A 21,973-nucleotide genomic window follows, 5' to 3' on the forward strand; every position below is an offset into this window, starting at 1 on the left:
CCTGTTTTCCACTTTGTGATATGGGAAAAATCCTAGGGCATTAATTCCTGGAAAACAGGAGCCCTGGCATTGGAACCCCTTGTTTTCTGCTATTATTAAGGCAGTTAGCAGCGGCCACTGTGGACCCGTGAAGACTGTGCTGCTTGTGCCCTCTGGTGGCCATGTTGCGCTACTGCAAAAAGGACAGAAAAGCTCTCGGAAGGAGTTGGTGTAAGGTCCCTGGGGCCAGAAACATGCCCTGGCTGCAGGCTGGAAGGTTGGTGGTTGATGGGAGTCGTAGGCGATGACATTTCGGGGCGTTCTTCTAGCAAGCTCTTCTCCCTCTCCATTCCCAGCACAGGTAGATGGTGGGCCTTGGTTTTGGAACATATTGCAGGAAGAATACATTTCCTGGAAAAAGTCATTTTCCTATTTGGAAAGAATGGTTTAGACAAAAGATTTAAAGACCTCCTGCTAGGGGAAAACATCTGCCATCGAATAGGTGTTTAGTAAATTACCGAACGGCTAAAGGAATGCTGAAATGTCAGCTACCTCTGATTTCAGACCCCTTCCTTCTGTTGTTTAATAGATTAATTTTTATGATTGTAAACTTTTTTTATGATTTTACATTTCTTCTTTAAAAAGAAAAGATATTCTTTTTGTTTTTGAGTATGTTTTATTGATTTCAGAGAGAGGGAGAGAGGGAGAGAGACATCAATGATGAGAGAGTCATTGATCAGCTGTCTCCTGCACCCCCTCTGCTTGAGGTCGAGCCCACAACCCAGGCATGTGCCCTGACTGGCAATCGAACCAGTGACCTCCTGGATCCTAGGCCGATGCTCAACCACTGAGCTACGCCTGCCAGGCAAGAAAAGATATTCTTATATTAGATCTAGAGAGAAACATAGTTTCTTCCTGGCAGCTGTTGATGAAAGAATTTCTAAATCTATAGAAATGTTTTATAAGAATTTATTTGAGCCAAAATTTTGAGGACATGTCAGGAAGCAAAATCTCAGTGGATTGAAAAAATGCTCTGGGGAGTGGCAGTTTTGCAGTTTCTCTTATCTATTTAGAATCGAAGGAGACCTAAGGAATGTGCACAAAATGCACTGGGGGGTAACATAGGAATAGACAATAGTTTTGTTTATGCATTTTTCGTTGCAAAGATCTTTTCAAGTCTTACGATCCTCTTCTAGAGTCTTCCTTTGTTTTTGTACCTAGAAAGGCCTTTTGTGTCTTGAGAGCGATGCACATTAACTTATATTTATTCTCTTTTTTGTCTGGTTTGACATTTTTCTTTTATCTCCTTGATCTGCTCAAGTTTATTTTGATTTCTGGCCGAGAGTAGGAACTTAGTTTTACTTTTTGCCAAATGGCTGTTTAATTAACTAGCACTGAACTTTCCTTTCCCTCATGATTTGATTGCCACTTTTTAATTGCGTATGAAAATGATGCATATCAGGGTCTGCTTGGATTTCTCTCTGATTCCCACAGATGTGTTGTTCTGGTCAGGTGCCAGCAGCGCACAGAAGTTTTATTGTCCCAAAAGGTCACCATTAGCACTTTTTATTTTGCAAAGACCTGGCCTTGGCTTCGCTTTGGAGTGTCTGCTCCGAACGCCAGGTGGCGTGAGACCATCAGATGCTGCGAGGGAGCGACAGAAACGCCTCTGGCCCGCGCATCAGAAAGACTGTCATTCAAGGGCAGACTCAGAGCTTTCCAAAATGCACACGCGCCTCCTGAAACGCAGGCCGTGGGCGGTTTCCTGCGCTGTTCTGGTGGCCTGCGCAGGCCCCACGGCAAGCAGGGGAGCTGCAGTTTGAAACCTGCCTCTTTATTCCCTTCCCAGGCTATGGAGAAATCCTTTTCTGAAGCTGGGGATGAAAATGAGCTCCTAGAAGCAGCAGCCACCATCTGCAGAACACGGGGCTGGGGAGAGCCGGGGTGGGCACAACCCCTTCATTTCATGTGGCTCGGAATTCTGCTAGACTTGAACCTGTTGTTTTCTTCAGCGAAATGCATTTTGCTCGACAAAGAAAACCGTAGTTTCTCCTGGCCAGTGTGGCTCAGTGGTTGACCTAAGAACCTGAAGGTCACGATTTGATTCCTGGTCAGGGCAGGTGCCCAGGTTGGTGGCTCGATCTCCAGCAGGGGGCGTGCAGGAGGCGGCTGATCAATGACTCTCATCATTGATGTTTCTCTCTCTCTCTCCCTCTCCTGTCCTCTCTCTAAAATCAATTTTAAAAATATATATATTTTCTAATATAACAACTCAGCAATGTTAGAAAAAGTAAAAAGAAACCATAGCTTCTTCTCTCCCATGTGACAGAGGAAAAATTTCCTCTGGGTCCCCAGAGTGCCCACTGTGGGGTCAGAAGGGGTCACTGAAGAAGACAGCGCCCGGCCGCTGGGGCCTGGAACTGCCCGCTTTGGCCGCCAGGGGGCAGCAGCAGCCGTTGCAGAGCCTCCCCCAGCTCTTTTTCTGGGAATCAGGCCTGGTCCCTGATTTTAGCCTCAGAGCAAGTCTGAACTGGTGGGTCCCAGATTAAAACAGCTCGGGTTTCGTTCGTTTTCTGGCAGAAAGAGACAATTCAAAATAGGTGTGTATATATTGAGAACATTCTAAATGTATAAGACAGAAGAAAAGAAGCCAAATGTGTGCCTTTATCTGTTTCCCAGCGCTGTTTGTGCAGGACGGGCCCCTCTCTAGGCAGGTCCGTTTCCCTAAAGACTTGGTAAATAACTGTTGACTGGAATCTGAACCCTCAAGCTCTCCCGACAGGAGTTATCAGATGCTCCAAAGCGCGAACTTAGTGTAAAAATATGGAGACAATTTCCTTTCATGAGCAAACAGCTACTCTGAGAAATGCGTTTAATTAGAAAACTTTTCTAGCCTGAGACGACCTTTCCTTGGGAGAGGCTGTATGGTTCAGGTTGCGAATTTGGCAAAAGAGCTCTGCTGATTGCAAAGTAGTTTTGCTTATAAATACTGCTTTCACATTCAGTGTGGTGGATTTTTAGTTCAAGTTAGGAATGCTATTTTTTTTTTTAAAAAAACTGTATTATGCAGTAAGTTTTCATATATGGATAAATATACACATAAATGACCGTTAAACTGATATGTAGAAATATATTTATGGGCATGTAATAGGTCAGTGTTATTAAAGGAAGAAAGCAGGTAAAAATACAATATGATGGGCTGATTTCTCTTTGTGGTGTGTGTGTGTGTGCCTAGAGTGTAAGTCCATATCAATATATTAAATTTGTAGATGGTGGTAATTTCTTCCTTTTGTTTTCGTTATCTTTTTTAGTGCATCTTGACTTTCCACTTTTTCTAACATTGCTGCGAACTGTTACGTTAGCAAAAGCAAGGCGTTCTTGGCAATTAGAGTTTCCTTGCAGATTTACTTTATGTGCATCGCAGAGCGGTCCTTGAGCCAGCCCAGGTGAGGCTGTCAGTTCTGTGTCCCACTTACCCTGTTGCTAGTGGCTGTTTCCCCCCGCAGCAGCCGTTCAAGATGCTCAACGAGATGCCAAGAGGAAGACAAAGCCATCAAATAATCTGGCTCTTGATGCCTCTCCTGATGAGGGACCTGCGTTGTCATGTGTCCTCGCTGGGCCGCCTGTTGTTTTCATCAGGTTTAACCTCTGAAGCCCTCAGTGGATGACTGTGGGATTGTAGGCAGTAGCTGTGAGTAGTTAGCGATTGCAGTTTTTACACGACCCTTTCCTCCCAGGACAGCTCAGGTGGTTTCATGAAAACTTCCCCCCTTGTAAGAAGTGTGTAAATAAGATTAGGCATTTTCTGTTACATTTGTGATGTAAGTCCCCCACTTCTGGAGAGGGCAATAGAAGGGACACTAGAGAGGCAGGTTTTCATTCAGCACATGTCCTCTCGGGCAGCCAGAATAAAGTGGGTGAATATTAATTCCTGCCACATATATTGGTATACACGCTCCCCTTTCAACTGAACGGAAGAGTCATGCTAAGAACAGTGGCACTTACTGTCCGTGGGACTTGCTCAGTGAATGGCTGGGACCTGCTGTCATTGACTCACGTTGGTTCCCTCCGCTTGCAGCTGACCCTTTGAGGCTGGTGTTTTCCATCTTATGGGTGGGGGTGGTCAGCACAAGGATGCCGAGTGCCCGGGGTGACACGGTCACTGCGAGGACGGCCTGGGGCTTAAATCCGAGCCCGTCTTGGCTCTAAGTTCATTCATTCACTTGCCACCTATTTATAAGGCATCCACCACGCACATTCGGTATTCTGGACATAAACGCTTTACCTTCCAGAGCTCTCAACTGGAGGTGATTAATATTACGATCGTAGATGCTCCGAGTCAGATATTTTCTATGTTAAAATAATTTTTGTGGGATGCAGAGTAGAAACGATTGCAGCTTTTGTTAATGTTTTCGCCTGTCTTTATGCGGTTCTTGGCAGAGCTTAATATCTCTGCCCCATAACATGAAGTCCTAAGTGAGAAGATGATAAATGGCTTTTCCCAGTGGGTTTGGGGACATTACCCTCTCAGTCCCCAGAGCATCTCGAGAGGAACGTGCCACGGGCCCTGGATTTTCGCTTCTCGGGCCTGGGGCAGCTTCCTTCCAGGTCCTCGGTGCCCCGGCCACCAGGTTTCCTGCGTTGCCTGTTTCTTCTGCCTTCTAAATGATCAGCTGCTGCCAGATTTATATTTCTCCAGCTTGGCTCTGATCACCTTACTCTCCTGCTCATGAGCAAACCTGAATTTCCTTCCCTCCTCCTGCTAAAATAATTCCAGATGGACCGAAGGCTTAAGTGTAAAGAAATGAAAACCTGCAGAATCAGTGGCTGAAAACATAGCTGAACCAATTTAAAATCTTACGGCCAGAAAATTCCTCCTAAGCAGAACGAAGACTATAAAGCCATAAATGTGACTAAAATTGGGTAAATTGGGCCAAATAAAAATGAAAATTACTTACTGAGAGAAATGACATAAGTTTCAACAAATTACAACTGATTTCCATAATTAAGGGCCCATTCAAACCTGTAAGGAAATGATGAACCAGGAGCCCACAGAGAAGGGGCAAAGAATACGGGCAGGAATTTCCTTGATGAAATAGGAACTGAGGCCACTAAAATATGATTTACTCAAAAGTAAGAAACAGAGAAAAGTGGAGATACCATTTTTCATGCCATCGGTTTTTTTTTTAAAAAAAGATTATAACATCTAATGTGGATGAACATGTAGAAAACAAATAAAAATATACTCTTGCTGGGAGTATACATTTGACAGATTTTGGAAGAAAGACTTAACAACATCTCTTAGAACCAGAAAAGGCATTTATTAATTTGCCCAGCAGTCCCAATAATGTTAAAAATTTCTTTTAAGGGTAATCACTGAGGAGCCCCCCAAGATAGTCGTTCGAGGATGCTTATTGTAGGATTGTTTGTATAGCAAAAAAACAGAAGTCTTTCTTTTTTTTTCTTAGCTTAATCCCTTCACCCTTCTGAAAACTGTATAATTTTATTAACCAGTGTCGCCCCAGTAAATTCAGTTAAAAAATGGGAGTGATGTGAATGCCTCCTTTTGGGTGACCAGTGACATAAATTAAGACACACTAACACAATGGTAACTTACGCAGTTGTTTCATAAAAACCAAAAACCGGTGAACCTGTATTGCTGATGTGAGCAGAACTCCAATGTCCTTTGATTGTGAGTGAAAACATGAAGTCCAGGGCATATAATACGATTGCATTAGAATTAAAAACAATTACTGTGTTTACACCCAAGAAACTGGTCCATTACTGGAATGGGAGCAAGGGAAGCTTAAGGCTTTGCTTTTTATTTCGTTCCTTTCAGAGTCGTGTGCATGTCTTATTTTCGTTAAAATATTAAAAACGAAGAGATCAGGAAGAAACAAAACGGCCCTGCCCGTATCTCTTCCAGAACAAACACTTAGCTCCCTGTGTGGTTCTTTCAGGGCGCTCCGGCCTGTGCCTCAAATCTGCCTTTGCAGCTCCAGTTCTTACTCTATTATCCGTATTAATTTCTAAATACATCGAAATGCTTGCCCGGCTCTAGACGAATCTTGGCGTTTTGGTCTCGGTGTTGTGCCCCTTTGGTGCCAACCCCTCCAGCTCAGACCACCTCAGTCTTTCTCTGCATTTCAGATTCTCCCAGTCTCATCTCCCGTCCCCCCAGCCTCCGTCTCCCAGCTGGTCTGATGTCCCCCGGCCGTGAACTAGCTGAACTTCCAAGTTCGGTTCTGTTTGGACATTAATCTTCCTCTGCACCCCCATAGTGCTGGGCACCGAGCCATACTGTCACCTGGACCAGCTCGTGGCACCTGAGCAGTGCTAGCGGGCCTGCCAGGTGCGGAGTCCAGGGAGACGTGACGGGCGGTGGTGTCACTGAACAGGAGCAGGAGTGAGCACTGTCACACGTGTCAGGGGTGTCCGTTGGTGGGACCTTTTTGGAGGACTGGTGAGTGGCTGTTAGTCTGTCTGAGCCTGCGCAGAACCACAGTGTATCTGGGATGGAGCCGGGAACTGAAGGCCTTGATGGTGTGAATCTGAGGTGGTGCCACCCCCGGGGGCCCACACGGCAGGATCGGTGGCAGCCCCGGGACGCAGGCACCGTCCCCAGCCTCGTAGCATCCTTTCCTACCCAAAGCGCCGCCCGGCCTGCTTCTCCCAAAGAGCCCCATTGTTCCCGGAGCCCCCAGCCACGGAGGGTCAGGTCCACCCATTCAGGTGTCATCTCGTCATTGGTATAATCTGGGCGCCGGGCTTCTGAGCGGCTGCCCCCTTTTCAGAGGCTGCCTAGTTGAGATGTCACATCCCCGACGGGGGGGCACTCAGGCTGCACCCGCGCCCCCTCCCCCGGGCGCCCCAACAATGACCGCCGCGCCGACGGGACACCCTCCTCCTTCCTTGTCGGGCTCTGTGAAAGCCCGGCCCCCTTTCCGCTGGATCGCGGACGTTCATATTTTCTTTCATGCAACTGCCGCCGGTCACCCGTGAAACGGTGGGGACATTGTGGAGCTGTCAGGATGCCTGGGGATTACCCGGCATGCTCCGCCTGTGAGAAAGTCACACGCCGGGCCGCTTTGGAGACGTTCACTTGCAGGGGACGCTGACAGGCATGAAGCCCTGATCCCAGAGTGGCAATTTCATTTAATTAAGGGCCTCTTTTTATTACAGATTTCCCTCCACTTTTTCTTTTATATTTCTATATCTATCTATCAGAATGATGGGTAACGCCTGGCTTGCTCGGGGGGTGCGCGCCTGTGCGCGCGGATGGCTCACTCGGTGGTGAGGGTCCCACCGAGTGGCCGTGGCTGGGCCCATTTTTGCAGCCTGCTCAGGCCCACGTGTGTGTGTCCAAGTTGAACCCAGAGACGGCTGGGATCCTGCAAACGGGGGGCTTGCATACGTGTGCGGGTATCTTCGTGGGCTAATTTCTTTATTTTGAAGTTAGCCCCTTGCAGTCCTGGACGACTAACATCAGAATCCGACCTGTGCTCAGCTGTGGAGACTTGCAAACAACACACACACACACACACACACACATATATATATAATATCTAGCTTTTCGGGGTTGTGGCTTTCGGCGAAAATAGTTGGGGGATGCATTGCTGTCTCTTTTAGTAATTTTTACCTCTGCAGGTACATGGAGATGTAAAAAGGTGCTAAGAAAGAGTGGAGCGATTAATGCTGGGCATTCACCATTCGGGCGCTGGTGACAGAAGAGCCTTGTTAATTTTTTATCTGACACCCTTAGGCGGTTTTGGCCTGATGTTAACGCCGGGGTTTCCATCCAGCGCACACGGGGGCCTGGGCTGGGCACTGTGCGAGGCACCTGGGGGTAAATCGCTGGTCTTCGTGCATTTATTCCTAATTTTGTGATTCACGATTAATTATGATATCACAGCTCCCCAAACTGGACTTTTTCTTTCTTCGGAGCAATACCAGCTGGCTGTCCGCCTGTGCCTCCTTTATTCACAGCTCACTAGGTCTTAACGCACGTGGGTCCCAGTCACTAGTATGTGTGCCAGGTGTGATGCCCCCTCGAGTGCATGTGACACACATGCGCAGCACACAGTCCGTGTGTCATGTGTGCAGGCCTTTCCCCCCCTCTCGAGTGATCTGAAAATACGGGGGAGGGTCCGTCATCGGCTCTTTTTTCTGCTTTGGACAGAGAGGCTGGAGGCACCTTATTAATTTCTTTTGGCGCCCATTTCAAAGCGCCCCCGAGGAGCCTGCGGGTCAGGGGGTCCCCGAGGCCAGCGAGGGCCCGGCTGGCGTGGCGCTCGCCGCTCGCTGCAGGTGCGGAGGCCGCGAAGAATGGCAACTTTGTCCCTTTAACCCCCCCCTTTCCAGTCTCGCCCCATCTTTTGGTTGCAGAGATTGATTGATTTATTACGATTATATTCTGAAGCGCGGGTGCTGGCGGGTCGGCCGTCTGGCCGAGCGCTTGAAAACGGCTCCCCTCCCTTGTCACTGCCTCGCTGTCATTCTTACGAGGGGCGGGCGCCTCCCCAGGACTCCTTCCACCGCTGGGTTTTATTGCGTGGGTTTTACTGCGTGCATTTTTGTGGGTGGGCTCGTGGTGACATGCCCACAGTGAAACAAAACAGCAGAAGCCCAAGGAGCCCCTTATAGCCCGCCACCCAAGGCGAAGAAGAACCGGTCATTCGCCCCAGGTTGTTTCATGTGTCTCTTGTCCCCACCTCCGGGGCCTGCGGTCCCTGCCCAGGGACAGATGTGTTCTGGGTGCCCCCGATGAGACGCTCTGGGCCCGGAGGCTGTGGAAAGAATCTTGACTCAAAGGACAGATCCTGGGCTGCACGTGTATTTGAAAAATCAGTGTCGGTCCCTCTCTCTCTTTCTAAAGGCACCAGCGACCCCTACGTGAAATTTAAGCTGAACGGGAAGACGCTGTACAAAAGTAAAGTCATATATAAGAACCTGAACCCCGTCTGGGATGAGATTGTGGTCCTGCCCATACAAAGCCTGGACCAAAAGCTCCGCGTGAAGGTAACTCGCAGAAGCCTCTCGGGCCTGCCCTTTTATAGAAACGCTGATTTCTGAGCAGTCTGTGCCCTCTAGAGAGCGACCCTCCCCAGATGAGCTCCCTTGCTGTTCTTAAGCGCTGGGTTAAAAATATTAGTATGGAGAGGGTCGCTCGTATGCTTTGGGGACACTGTATATTTCTTTCAGATCAATGAGAGACACTCTAGAGAAACTCGGAGTGAAAGCAGTGCCTCCGTGGATGGCATCTGAGCTTACTGAATGTGGAAGAATTATTACTGCCTGTTCGGTAGCGACGGGCCCTCAACCCTCTCTCATTAGGAATAACTTTATACTTAATAGAGTTTTGGGCGACTGGCTGTAAGCATTAATTGCTCTAACATCTGGGTTAAAACTGCACGAGTTGAGTGCAGGATGAGATTGCTATAGGATATTTAGCAGATTTCTACTTAATTGGCAGACCTGCCCACCGTGGAAAATACTAAAATTGTAACGAGAGACCATTGAAACCACTGCGAGTAGCCCATTGTGCGTCCCAGGGCCTATGGATTGGGCCTGAGATGTATTTTTGCCGCTGTTTGTAATGGGCAAGTGAGGAGTAGGCTGAATTCCTCTTGAACTGCGCTGTGCGAATTATTTTTAGATCTAGGAGACTGAATGCAGATGTAGAAGCCTGTTGCATTTATTAATGATTTGCCAAACCCGGTTGACTGCATTAATGGGTGTCACTGGCCCTCTTTTAAGGTATATGATCGGGATTTAACCACGTCTGACTTCATGGGCTCTGCATTTGTCATTCTCAGTGATCTTGAACTTAACAGGTATTGTATTTTTTACCTTCTTAATAGTTATTAATGAGCTTTAGAGGGAACTCAAGATAATATTCACTGGCATGTGTTTAGATCATATCACAAAAAAAAATCAGAACAAGTGAAAGAGTGCTTAACTGTGATATTTTAATGATTGTTGGCTTTTACCTCCCAAGTGTGCTTGTCTGATATCAAACCCTCCGTAATGTTTTCTAAAGTGTGCATTGGATTTTGCACTCTCACTTGTTAATATTCAGTTTTCTGTTAACCTCCCTAACTTGACATTAAAACAAGTATTTCAATTTTTTAAAATTTTTTAATTTTTTTTAAGTATTTCAATTTTATTTGGGGGAGTAGGTGAGAAGAATCGGCTAACCAACTGTTGAATTAGGCAGTGCCAAGCAGCTTCTCTACCCTGAAGCTGGGTGCTTCATTTTCTGAATTGGGTGCTTTTTAAACTTGTATCTCACCCTTAGAGTTAGGGGACTTTTCCCATAAGCTTCTGATAAATTATAAGGTTGCTCAGTGCTGCCAGTAAGTGCTAACGTTATTTGTTGTTGTTTTGCTTGTAGAACGACTGAACATATTTTAAAACTAGAAGATCCGAACAGTTTAGAAGATGACATGGGAGTGATTGTGTTAAATCTGAACCTCGTAGTAAAACAGGGTGATTTCAAGAGACATGTAAGTGCCACTGTTGTGTTCTTTCTGAAATCCTCCGTTGCAGTTGCCCTTTCACTACTGGGCTACCAAATGGCTGATCTTTCTGTAATTGTTTTGCGGGGGAAAAAAATAATTTTATAGAGACTTAAAGAACCTATCTGTGGTTATATGTGTCTTTTTTTTTAAATCTCTGGAAAGAAATTCAGTTAAGAAGTCTCTCTTTTTGGGCCAGGGAGATGGAGAGTGCTGCTGTGACTAAAATGCATACATGCTGCTTATGGTTTGCTTTTAGCAGATAATTTGAAATATACCTTTACTAAGTGTTAAGGTTTTTATTTACAGTCTTCTTAGGTACAAGATGACTTGGACATTGTTCAGTTATGAAAAGCGGTTTCCAGGATTTAATTATTGCATCGTACATTATTAAGGCAGCCAAGTATATATTAGAAGCATGTTAGCCCCTTCTTTCTTTCTTTCAGCTCCCAAGTTTTCTCCTGAGAGTGCTTTTGGGAAGATGCAGATTTTAACGTTCTCTGGTCCATTATATAGAAATTTCTAGTTAATGCACAACCTAGTGATTCCTTTAACATCAATAAAGCCTTGGGTTGTGTGATGATATGATTGGGATTCTGTTATTTTCGACAAATAAGTGCATGCAAGTACTAATCTTATTTGACATTCAAAGAATATAATTAGACTCCAAGAATTAAAGTCAGAACAAAAGGCATCTTTGGTTGTAACTTCTTTGAAAGGCATTTTTAAAGCCAGCTAGAACACCTCCTCGATAAAGGACTCGGATGTACTCAAGTTGAGCATGTTTAGAATCTGCCATGAAACTCTGAAGCCTGTTTATAAATTAGGCTCCGATAATGCTTCAGGAATTGAGTCACTGGGGTCAATGAGGAGAATATTCCTCATTCTGACATCATCTTTGCTTGTAGTTGTAATTTACTTTCCTGATGAAAATCATGACTGATTTACTGGTGAGCTCAGAAAATGGCTTCGAGAAGTAGGAAAACTGCAGTGACTTTGCAAATGCCAGAGGGGCAGCTAAATAGTTGCTATTTTTAATTCAAAAATCGTACGAGTACTTACCTGACAATAGCTGGATAAAACCCCTTCATCATTTTTTAGAAAAGTGTCAGTGTTAAAACTCGAGGCCTCTAAAAAGCTGATATTTTGATGTTGACGTGTCTTCAGTTGCTGTTGAAAATAAATTTATTTTTCTGTCGAACATAATGAAGAAGGGATTTCCTGTGGCTTTTCTTAGTCTGGACAGTTTTGCTCACTGGAGTCATTGTCACCGTGAGCAGTAGGTGACCAGTTACTTGAGCTGGATGCCAGGTTAAAATAACACGCAATGTAAGTAAGTGTCATTTGCCACATGGTCGAGCAATTGCTCGCTTATATGTTCTAATAATTTCTTACATATTCAAGTGGGCTTTGCAAAGTTGGCTAATTTCCCCATGAAAATACTCACATGTTTAAGCTACATCATAGCTGCATATTTATCCCCTTGTGTGTTTTTCTGGGATGTATTAAATTATGTTGAGCAGTAATAACGACACTTAAAACATACTGAAATATTGCCAGAATTTGGAGTCTTAAACGACCTTAGTTAAAAATGTATTTCAAATTGCAGAGAAATATATTCGATGCAGCTTGAGTTTGTTTTTGTAAAACGCCCCAAGGGATATCGTTTCAGATCCCGAAAGGGGCCGCATTTGTCACCTTACTTGGTTGGCTCTCCTGTCCTTTGAGTCCCCACCTCCCCTTCGTGAGAGATTTTCTAGCTGGATATGCGCTTTCTCACCTACTTGTCTCCCTTTCTCTGCTCTTTGCTCACCTGGCAGAGGTCTACATATTAGCTCTACACATTAAGCAGACAGTCATAGCGATTTCCCATTAATAGCCATATCCATTTTATTTATCTTTTGTGATTATTATAAAAATCAAAAGAATTATATGGCAAAAGGCCCTAAATAGCCTTGTATTCCTATTAGACAGCAGTTAATCTTGGTGTTTGTTTTGGGTTGAAATGCTCCTCAGTACGTTATTGGGAAAATCAAGAACTGACTTTAGGACTCGGGTTCTAGTATCTACAACTCCGTGTCACGTGCTGAATGTTGAACTCACAGTTTCACCAGGAGAAGTGTTTTTAATGAATAATAATTTCAAGTCGTTTCTGCATCAACATTTCCATTCGCTGGCCACTGGAATGTATGTGGATCTCCCCCAAAGAATATTTATTTTCTGGTTTCTAATTTATTGGGAGATGCATTGGCAGAGGGGTAGGTCATTTGCCTAAAGGTATTTTTTCCTTAAACATAACAGTCAACTTGGGCTGCTCGATTAGATTCATAATTGAGTTGTAATCTTCCAGATTTATCCGAGTTTGAACGTCCAGTTAGCTGGTTAACCAGCCAGAGTAGAGCTTCAAGTCCTGGACGGTGATGGGAGTAATGAGAGGATTTTGCCAGGAGAGAATTTGAATTGTCTACGAAATTCAGCAGCTTTCCCATGACATATGGGAGGTCAGAAGAGAGCCGTGGTGAAGGGACTTGCTGTTCAGAAAATTTTTTCTTCCCTCCCTCAGAGCTGTATTAGCCTATTTTTCTTAATTGCACAGGAATGGCTCGGAGATTTCTGTGTCTTATTATTTTGAAAATTGAGACTTAATCAGTCCAGGTAAATGGAATTATTCTTCTAACATCTAAAACCTAAACGTGAGCTAAAGAAAATGGTGTAACAACCACAGAAATGCGATTTTTCCTTGTGTTTCTATGTTTTGAACCCTTTTTTTGCTCAGTTGTGTTTTCTCTGTAACCTCAGAGAAAGGTTGGGTGTCTGTCGTTTGAATGTTGTCTGCACCGTCTAAAAATATAATAATATTTTTGTATTGTTAACGATTCTGTTTCTCTCTTTCCTTTGGCCATTTTTTTACTGTTCAATGGATGCAATCCTCAGCGTTGGTCAAATCGGAAGCGCTTAAGTGCCAGCAAGGTAAATACCTCTGTTTTTTGTGTTTTTCTTAAAATTTACATCATTTGGATAAAAGTTCATCTTCGTTACAAACACAATGTATATGTAATTAATACAACCGACTCTTGCATGAAACAGTGTTCTTTCCCTCTTACTGCTGTTATGAATAAGGGCATGGCCTCCCTTTTAAAATTTCATTTAATAAGGGGCCCAGCCAGATGTTTGGACTCACGTCTGCTCTGGTGGTGACATTTTATAGGTACCAGCCACGTTACAATGTTTCGCTTCGTTGGGCTCAGATTATTTGCAGTGTAGTTCAGTGAGGTGGGGTCTTTTAGGAAGTTATTTACCATTAGATAGAAATTAGCTTTGGTGTTATAGGGACAGTGAAAAGATGAACCGAAAGGATTTTATGGGGTATTTTATAACTGTGTTTCAGATCTTCTGAAAAAACCATTTATTCCTTTTTATTTGGGTGAGTTCCTTTAGATATTTCTTCGTGAAGCACCAGTGATTTTTCACGTTGTTAGCATCTCCTTAATCAATTATATACCCCGCCGTCCTGTGTGTAAAAAGTGTGGGTACCACTGTAGAAACGCATTATGAACGAGCAGGTTATTAAATTAGCACGTCGTAACTTCAGCCACAAAATGTCTAAAGTGGTGAAAAAAGAAACCAACAGAACATTTTAAAAAATTATAACTTCATTTAGCGGCTCGGCTGCTTTGTTAAAGAGAAATCCCCGACGTGCTGGGGGCGGTGGTTTATGTGCTCATGGGGGGGGTGCAACAATCTCTGTGCACGTTTATTTACACAAAACCCGTGGGCAGGTAGATGCCGGCTCTCGGCTCTGATTTCTGACCTCACTGTGCTTCAGCTGCTTGCTTCTCTATAAAATAAGAATGAAACAAAGATTTTGTGAATTTGGGAGAGTGTGTGTGTGAAAGAGAGAGAGGGAGGGAGGGGAGGGAGAGAGACTTGTAGCCCGAGGAGCCCATCATTTAGGAAGACAGGCAAACTTTAGAAACCTTGCCTTTGGAAATTCAAAGGACCCCAAGTCCCGACTCTTCCTAAAATCTCTCTCCTTTGCATCTTGAACACTTGAAAAATAACTCTGAGAAGGTGTTTTGCTCCGGTTCACTTGGTTTCCCAGACCCTGGCTCCTTTTCGAAAATGAAGAGACAGTAAATTCTGTGCAGCCGGCTCAGAAATCCCTCCAACTTGGGTCTTGTTCCTTTTATAGTCACTAGAGGGTAGAAGAGCATCGTCTGTGGCCACCGAGGGGCGCCCAGCTCCCAGGCTCCCGCATTAGGAGCTTCTGGAGCCACCGGAGGCCCGCAGGCCTCAGGCCTGACAAAGCAGTATTTTCTGGTTTATAGATCCTCCTGCCGCACTAAAACACTGGGCCTGTACATCAATAACCAGCTTTAGTTAGGGAGCCCTGGCCTGTGGAAGAGCGCTGGCAGTTTGTGGAAGAACATAAAGGCTGGAGAGAAAAATTGTGAGCTTGGGGAATATTGTAGCCGAGGGAGGGCAGGGGAGGTGATGGGGTAACGGCCGGAGGGATGGAGGGAGAGGGAAAAAATGTTGACGGCCTGGGTAAAGATATCAAAAATATGGGAGGAACAGAGGGGCCCGGAGAGCAGTATTTATATCCGTGCTGCAGAGTGTGTCTTCCCGGTGAGCTATTGTCTTCCCCTCCACCCCCCTACCGTGGTAGTTTCTAGAATTTTGACTTAAGTGCACTGAGCTCAGGGACAGAAGAAATGCCCAAACCTTGTACCTGTGTGGAATAGAAGCTCAGATGACTAGAGCTCATTGAAAACTATTTACGAGCTTACACGAGAGATGCAGTTTATATATTGGTGGAGTTGGGCTCGTGCCTCTTTGCTATTTAGAGTTGGCTCCTGATTTGGCTCATGGAAATGAGTCACCTGGAAAACCCGGAGGTGCTGCGATTAACCCTCTGGGCGAGTTGTTAAAATACCCCGATCGACCGATCTTGGTATTTTTGAGCTACCTGTAAGCTGCTCTTTTAGGATTTCCATGTTCTATTTAAAAACCAGGTAGCAGGAGTTTGGCATAAGGAAGATTCTTCTTAGCTCTGAGTATCTAAAAATTTACTAATTCCGAGTGTCCTGTCACCCAGCAAATGTCGACTTTTGCACCTCCACCTTAGTATTTTTATAATAACTTTATTTAGGTAATTGCTTCTTACATCCACAAGTTTATACATTAGCATCATCCAAAGGAGCCCAGAATGGCCAGATCTTTCTAGAGTCTCTTCTAAAATGTTTCCTTACTGCGCTGACCTTGATTTTCATATGTTAAATAGAGAGGTTGCCTTCATATATTTATTTAGGTTCATCCGGAGCCTTTGCTTATCTTGTGATGAGCATTTTAAAATGAGAACTGGGAATCTGAGTCAATAGGGCCTGAACCAGACGACTAGCTCTTTTTGGATATTTACTATGTATAATCTTGGCGGTGAGTAGCTCTGTTTCTGAACCTTACTTCTGTCTGTATAATGCATGGAACAGTTAAAAGATAAAAAATTAACAGCACTTACTTCTATAACATCAAAGAGCCTAACTGGAAAGAATGCAGTGATAAAAAATGGAAGTGAAGAATTCCTGAGTGTATTCAGAAGTCTGCACACACGCGCACACACACACCTGCTCTTGAGTCTGCACAGGTGTGACACCTGAGCACTGTGCCCCTTGAGTTATGGATCTCCCCTCCTTTAGATGAGTTCGCCCAGAGATAAGTGTATTTTCTTGCACAGCCCCTCTTTTGACCCACTGTCTTATGCAGTCATATGTCAGCCATCCAGGGTGGGAGCCGCGATGTACCTCAGGCGAGAGACACGTCGCATGCTGGTGTAACGTTTTTTTCCTGCATGAAATCAGTTGACTGGTGGTGCCAGTTTTCGGCCTCTTTGGCTTCGTAGCCTTTTATCTCTGCTCCTCTGTTATTTCGGAGGCTGATCCCTGCAAGACAGGTTGTCAAGGTCCCCTGCCAGCTGGCCTCCAGCTGGCTGCCCGCAGTGAGAGGAACTGGCAGGATGCTGGAGGACAGGAGGGGGAGAAGCTGGGTGTGTCCGCATTTTGCATCTTCCCTGAGCCAGGCCAGCTGCTTTTCGGCTTCTACCAGGTGACCCTGACCCCGGTGTTTACTCTTTTTGTCTCTGTGGCCCGGGGTCACCGAATGTCAGCTTGAGGGCCGAATCCAGCCCTGTGTCTTTTCCCCAGATTGAAGCTGTGCTGGACACAGCTGCACGAGTGGGTGTGTGCACCGTCTCGGGCTGAGAGCGGCAGTGTGGGGTCTTTGGGACGGACACCCCGTGGCCTACAGGCCTCAGTGTTGCCTCTCCAGACCCTTGCAGGGGGAGGCCGCCCTCCCCTGCCCAGCCTGAGTCTCAGACGCCCCCCACTGCTCCCCTTAGTCATCCCAGTGCTCTGTTCGGTTTCTCAGCAGCTCCTTCCTCTGGGAAGACAGCTCTTTGCAGCTCTGTATTGTGTGTCCTCTGTCTTCAATCCTGGGGCTGATTTTCTTTTCCGGTTGGATTCCAAGACATGCCCTTCCCTGCCTCTTTTGCACTTTTCCACTTTCTGCTTCATTCCTTTGGCTCTGCCTGTCCCTCTGCTTCTCCTGGCATCTGGGCGACAGGGCCGCCCATCACCTCCCAGGAGGGCGCGGTTGGCAGAATTGCTGGGCTTAGGTTGGCCTGAACCCCGACGGCTGTCCCGTTGCATGGGCCAGAGCCTCCTTTCTCTGCCCGTTTGTCCACTTGGGCTTTTTAAAATCTGCCGTCCTCAGACTCACTCATCACACAGTCACCCCCAGGGCAGGGTGCTGGGGGGGTCTTGTCAATGTTTTGTAGATCCTGCCCTCTTACGATGGGGCCGTGGGGCACCTCCTGTCTGTTCTACCCCTCTGATAGGCTCCTGTCCCCCAGTGACTGAGTCTGGGGGTTAGCTGCCTGGCCAGAGGGGTTAAACCTGGGAAGCCTGGGCAGATTATCGTGGGGTTACAAACGGTCATGATTCCGTCACGCAGGCTGACAGTGTCAGCTTCCCCCCTGAACACGTGGCCGAGACTGGCGAGCTCGCTGCGTGTGAGCACTTTGCAGGAGGCGTGTTCAGGGGATTCCTGCTTTGCTAAGGGCTTGGCCTCTGGTGCCTTGCACACGTGGTTTTTAACATACTTAGCTCCTGGAAGGTATCTTGCCACGAAGCTAGTTTAGTGTTGGCCCTGGGGGGGTGGTGGGGGTGGAATTTAATAGAAAGAGGGCAGTCAGAGAATTTGGAGGGAACGCCCTGTCCCGCACCTCTTTGCCCAATGGAACTCACGTCCCTGTCCCTGTGGAAGCGCAGGGAGCAGGTCAAGCAAGAGCCTTTGCAAGACGTGGGGTCCTTCAAGGGATTCATGCGAGGGCGTGGTGCCTGCAACCCTTTCCCAGTGAAGAGAGTGCTTTCTGTTTGCTCGTTTCGCTCTTTTTTCATTGCCACACCCCCCCCCCAACTCGTTCCCCACCCATAGTAGCCCCTTTTTTCTTTGTATTTTCTGGGATTGGAGAATTGCATGCGTGTATAACAGAACAGCCATGTACAGCTCTGCAGCTCTGTGCCTGCTTACCTGTCTCTCTTCCCATATATCCAAGCTCCCTAATTTATTTCTGTGTCTGCATGTTACTCTTTACTGCCTATTTCCTTATATATCTAATCTATCTAATTTATTTGTGTGTCTCTAAGTCTGTCTGTGTATCTGTCTATCCATCCACCCATCTATCTATCTACATACCTACCTACCTACCTATCTATAAGTAGCACTGCACAGGCCACCGCTGAATATCTTAACCCCAGTGGACAGAGCCCTGCCTTCCTGAACTTTTCATCAAATCTCTTCTCTCAAGTTCAGCCTCAAGTTCAGCCAGAGACTTCTCGCTGACCATGTCCTCTAAGGGCAGGACTGCTGTCCTGGGCATTCAGAGATGAATGAAATCTGGTCGTCCTGGCTCACAAGCTACTAGGAGAGGTGCGGGTGGAGAAGTGGATATGGTTACACCCATAGCCTGACCTTGCCGCTGGGTGGGGAGGGCTGAGAGAACTGGAAAGTCTCAGAGAGAACTGGAATGAATCTTAATAACCAAATGAGGAGGAGGGAAGGAGCTGAGAGGTGGCAGTGTAGAATTAATGAGGGACATGCGGGAGCTCCAAACTATCTGTCATCGGCCTCCAAACAGTTTGGTTTCCAAAGCGAACCCCTTGCACCAACACCATCCGCATCACCTGGAAATGGTTATAAACGCAACTTCTTGGCCCCCATTTCAGACTTCTTGAGTTAGGAACTCCAGGGATGGGAGCCAGCAATCTCTCAGCAAGCCTCCCAGGTGAGTCCCAAGCGTGTTCAAGTTTGAAGACCACTGGTGTGGTCTCGGGTGCAAAGTGGGCTGCTGGGCGGGGTAGGGGACAAAGGTAGGGGTGTCAGAAGGGCAGGCCGCGTAGGCCCGTGGCTACACTGCTGAATCGTAGGTCGGGCTGGGGTTAGGGTGAGGCCAAGAGGTGCCCAGGGTGCAAAACAGAAGACGCTTGGGCTCCATTGCCAGCCCTGCCCTTGCGGAAGCCCGAGGGAGTGATTCCTTAAGTGTTTTATCCCCAAGAGTTCCAGTTGCTTCACTCTTTTCCCAGCCCTGGATAGAACAGCCCTGAAGCACTTTAACTGAAGAAGAGACGTAGAAATATGGACCATAGAAGTGCAGGCCGACCCATGTGAATCAAGAAATACTAGGCTTCCCGGCCAGCATGAACCGAGAGATCACAGTTCGATTCCCGGTCAGGGCACATGCCCGGGTTGCAGGGTCGATCCCCAGTAGGGGGCGTGCAAGAGGCAGCTGATCCATAATGTTTCTCTCTCATCGATGTTTCTCTCTCTCTCCCTCTCCCTTCCTCTCTCTGAAATCCGTAAAAACACATTAAAAAAAAAAAAAAAGAAATACCAGACGATGAATGATTGCATGCGAGCTTGCTAGAGATCAGGACAGTAAAGAAAATCCTCTTGTATCACCTGGCCTTCATTTATTTTTCTGTATGTGCTAAATGCATTAGAACCATCTTCTTGGTTCCAAACCCTGAGAGTCATTGAGTATTTATAGACTTTATCAATTTTTAAAATCTCCTCTTAATCTGATCTTTATTTTTAAGTGTGACAACTGAGCGATGATACTCCCTCATAATTAAAAAAATATTAAACCGAATATAAAACTTTTATCGCTAATATCTTTGTACACACAGATTATTCATGCCCTTGGCACTGTGTTAGAGTTTTCATCTACAGATATAAATCTCATCTTGCATGTCCCTGTCCATGTGGGAAATTTAAAAGGCTTCCTTTATATCCTTACACAGATTTTTGTGTAGTTGTAGGGAATTTATGCCTACAGGACCCTCTTCAGATGATATAAGGGGCTGTGGGGGAGGTTTTCTGGGATGGATCTTCTCATGTCACACTGTGAAAGCTGTTGACAATTAGCAGCAGTTTTACATGTTGAGGACGCCGGACAGAAATATTTCAGGGAAACCTTTCACAGACCCAAGTTCTCCCTTCGCTTTTCTAAGTAGTGCCAGCATGGCTGCAATCTCGCTTTCCTACCGTTTTACTTACAAAGTTAATTTTCCCGTGCATTTGTTTTCATGGACTGCCTGCTTTCTCACAACGGCTTAGGAGACGTAACGAATGACAGTCGCCTTAGGATGCGCCGGTGGCTTTGGAGCACGTGTCTGCGTATTTCCACAGCGGAGAGGCTGTCAAAAGCACCCATGGAGTACTTGGGGCCTATTCGAAAAATCTTGTGAAAATATTTTCTCGCTGTCCCCTTTAAAAAAATTTTCTCTTTTAAAAATGTGGGGGGTTATTTTGTTATAGCCAAGGGATTACTTGGAATAACTACCCCATGATATTGGTCAAGCTGTAACCCAGGAATGACAATCCGTTCGCTGTTTGGAGAGTCCCTTCCTGCGTCAGAAGGTCCTGAGGATTCTCTGCCTGTTGGAAGCGGGCAGAAGCCCCTGAGCTTAAACTTCCAGCCCCCCCCTTTCATCCCTTCCTTGTCTCCAAAATTTGCATGACCTGGAAGTAAAGGAATGGTCTTGAAGCTGCTTCATTTTCATGAAAAGCAGTAGATTTCTAAGTTAACTATTTCACAAGTAGCAACGCGCACATAAGAGATGACAGTCACTCTGTTTTGAAGGGTGCTGCGGGTTTGGTGCGGGGACCCGGGGAGAGCCAGCCTCTGGATGAATCCACATAGACGTAGTAGAAGGTTGTGGTCCTTTGGGAGGAAGGAGAAACATAACAAAACCCTGATGTGCTCTATTTTATCCGTGATGTCTGCTGAGAAATTAGGGTCAGGACCCAGAAACTTTGCTCTATCTGCGGGTGTTTGTTTCGGCCCAGGTGGGGTGGGCTTCTCCCTTTGATGGGTCATTTCCTTTCCTCCTCTCACATTCCACGCTGCATTAAGATGACAAATTTCACTCACAGGCCCAGGCCCAGACATGAAAACCCGAGCCACAGAGCTCACGGAGTGAGTGCAGGGCAGTCGATTTATTGTGGGGAGAGAGGGAGTGTTGGAAGAGCACAGGAGGATTGGAGAGCCCAGCTCTGCATCGGGGCTCAGGCGGGGTGGCCCCCCGCTGCCCCCAGCCAGGCTCTCCAGGGTGGACTTCGAAACGGCCAATTAATTAAGAAACTTTTTGAAAAGCCTGTGTGCCCGTATCCCAGACTCCTTGGCGAGCGGATGCAACTTTATTTGGACATAACCTTAGAGCTGGCTTTGCAGAAATATTTAGGGGGAACTAAGCAGACTAGAGGTTTTATGTTGAGCAGCGCACATGTCTCTTTTCCTATCCTGCCTTTAGTAAGGGGGGGGATCTTGGACGGCACAGAGCAAATCCGTCACATCAAACAGGGCTGCCTTAACTACAAAAATGTTCAAAGTCCGACGGAGATAGATAAAGGCTTTGGTGGAAAGTGGATATTTCCCAGGGACATTGCGAGCAATAATCCAGATGTTCCGGGCTAACGCAACGAGTGTCCGCAGATAGATCGGGAGCTGCAGCCAAGCCGCGCCTGATGGAGGCCTTCGCCTCGCCCTCCCATGCTGTTCCGCCATATGGAACCTATCTCTAGGCCCCCTTAATAACCAGCTTTGGATCCCATTTTCACAGAGCTCCTAGAGCTAAGTGGGGCTGTTTTATGAACAAGTTAGACAGAAGCCTTTCCAAGATAAACATCCAATTTGAAATTAGGACATACCGAGCCGCAGAATTATTTTGAGCATATTTCATCGAAGCACTACCATTTTTCTTAGGCAGTTGCCAGACTGTAGGATGCCCTTTGATCTTCTGTGGACATGACTCCCTCCTTTTTAAAAAGGATTTTGAAATAGTTGCAGTGTTTAGGGAGGAATATATCTGTCGGGCCTTTGAAGCATGGCCATGGGACAGGTCATGCATTAGCGTGGTGGT

General features: G+C 46.2%; 1 protein-coding gene across 1 annotated transcript in view; it reads left to right on the forward strand.

Annotated features, from left to right (window-relative positions):
• The window catches only part of MCTP2 (multiple C2 and transmembrane domain containing 2), a 95,574-nt gene that overhangs the window by 9,187 nt on the left and 64,414 nt on the right, over positions 1–21,973 (forward strand). Inside the window, exons 4-7 of the mRNA XM_081124405.1 lie at positions 8,855–8,997; positions 9,736–9,812; positions 10,373–10,484; positions 13,431–13,466. Of these exons, the coding sequence (XP_080980531.1) occupies positions 8,855–8,997; positions 9,736–9,812; positions 10,373–10,484; positions 13,431–13,466 (368 nt within the window). The remainder of the gene's footprint in view (positions 1–8,854; positions 8,998–9,735; positions 9,813–10,372; positions 10,485–13,430; positions 13,467–21,973) is intronic.

The sequence above is a fragment of the Miniopterus schreibersii genome, assembly GCF_964146895.1.
Source record: "Miniopterus schreibersii genome assembly, chromosome: 22".
Lineage (NCBI taxonomy): Eukaryota > Metazoa > Chordata > Mammalia > Chiroptera > Miniopteridae > Miniopterus > Miniopterus schreibersii.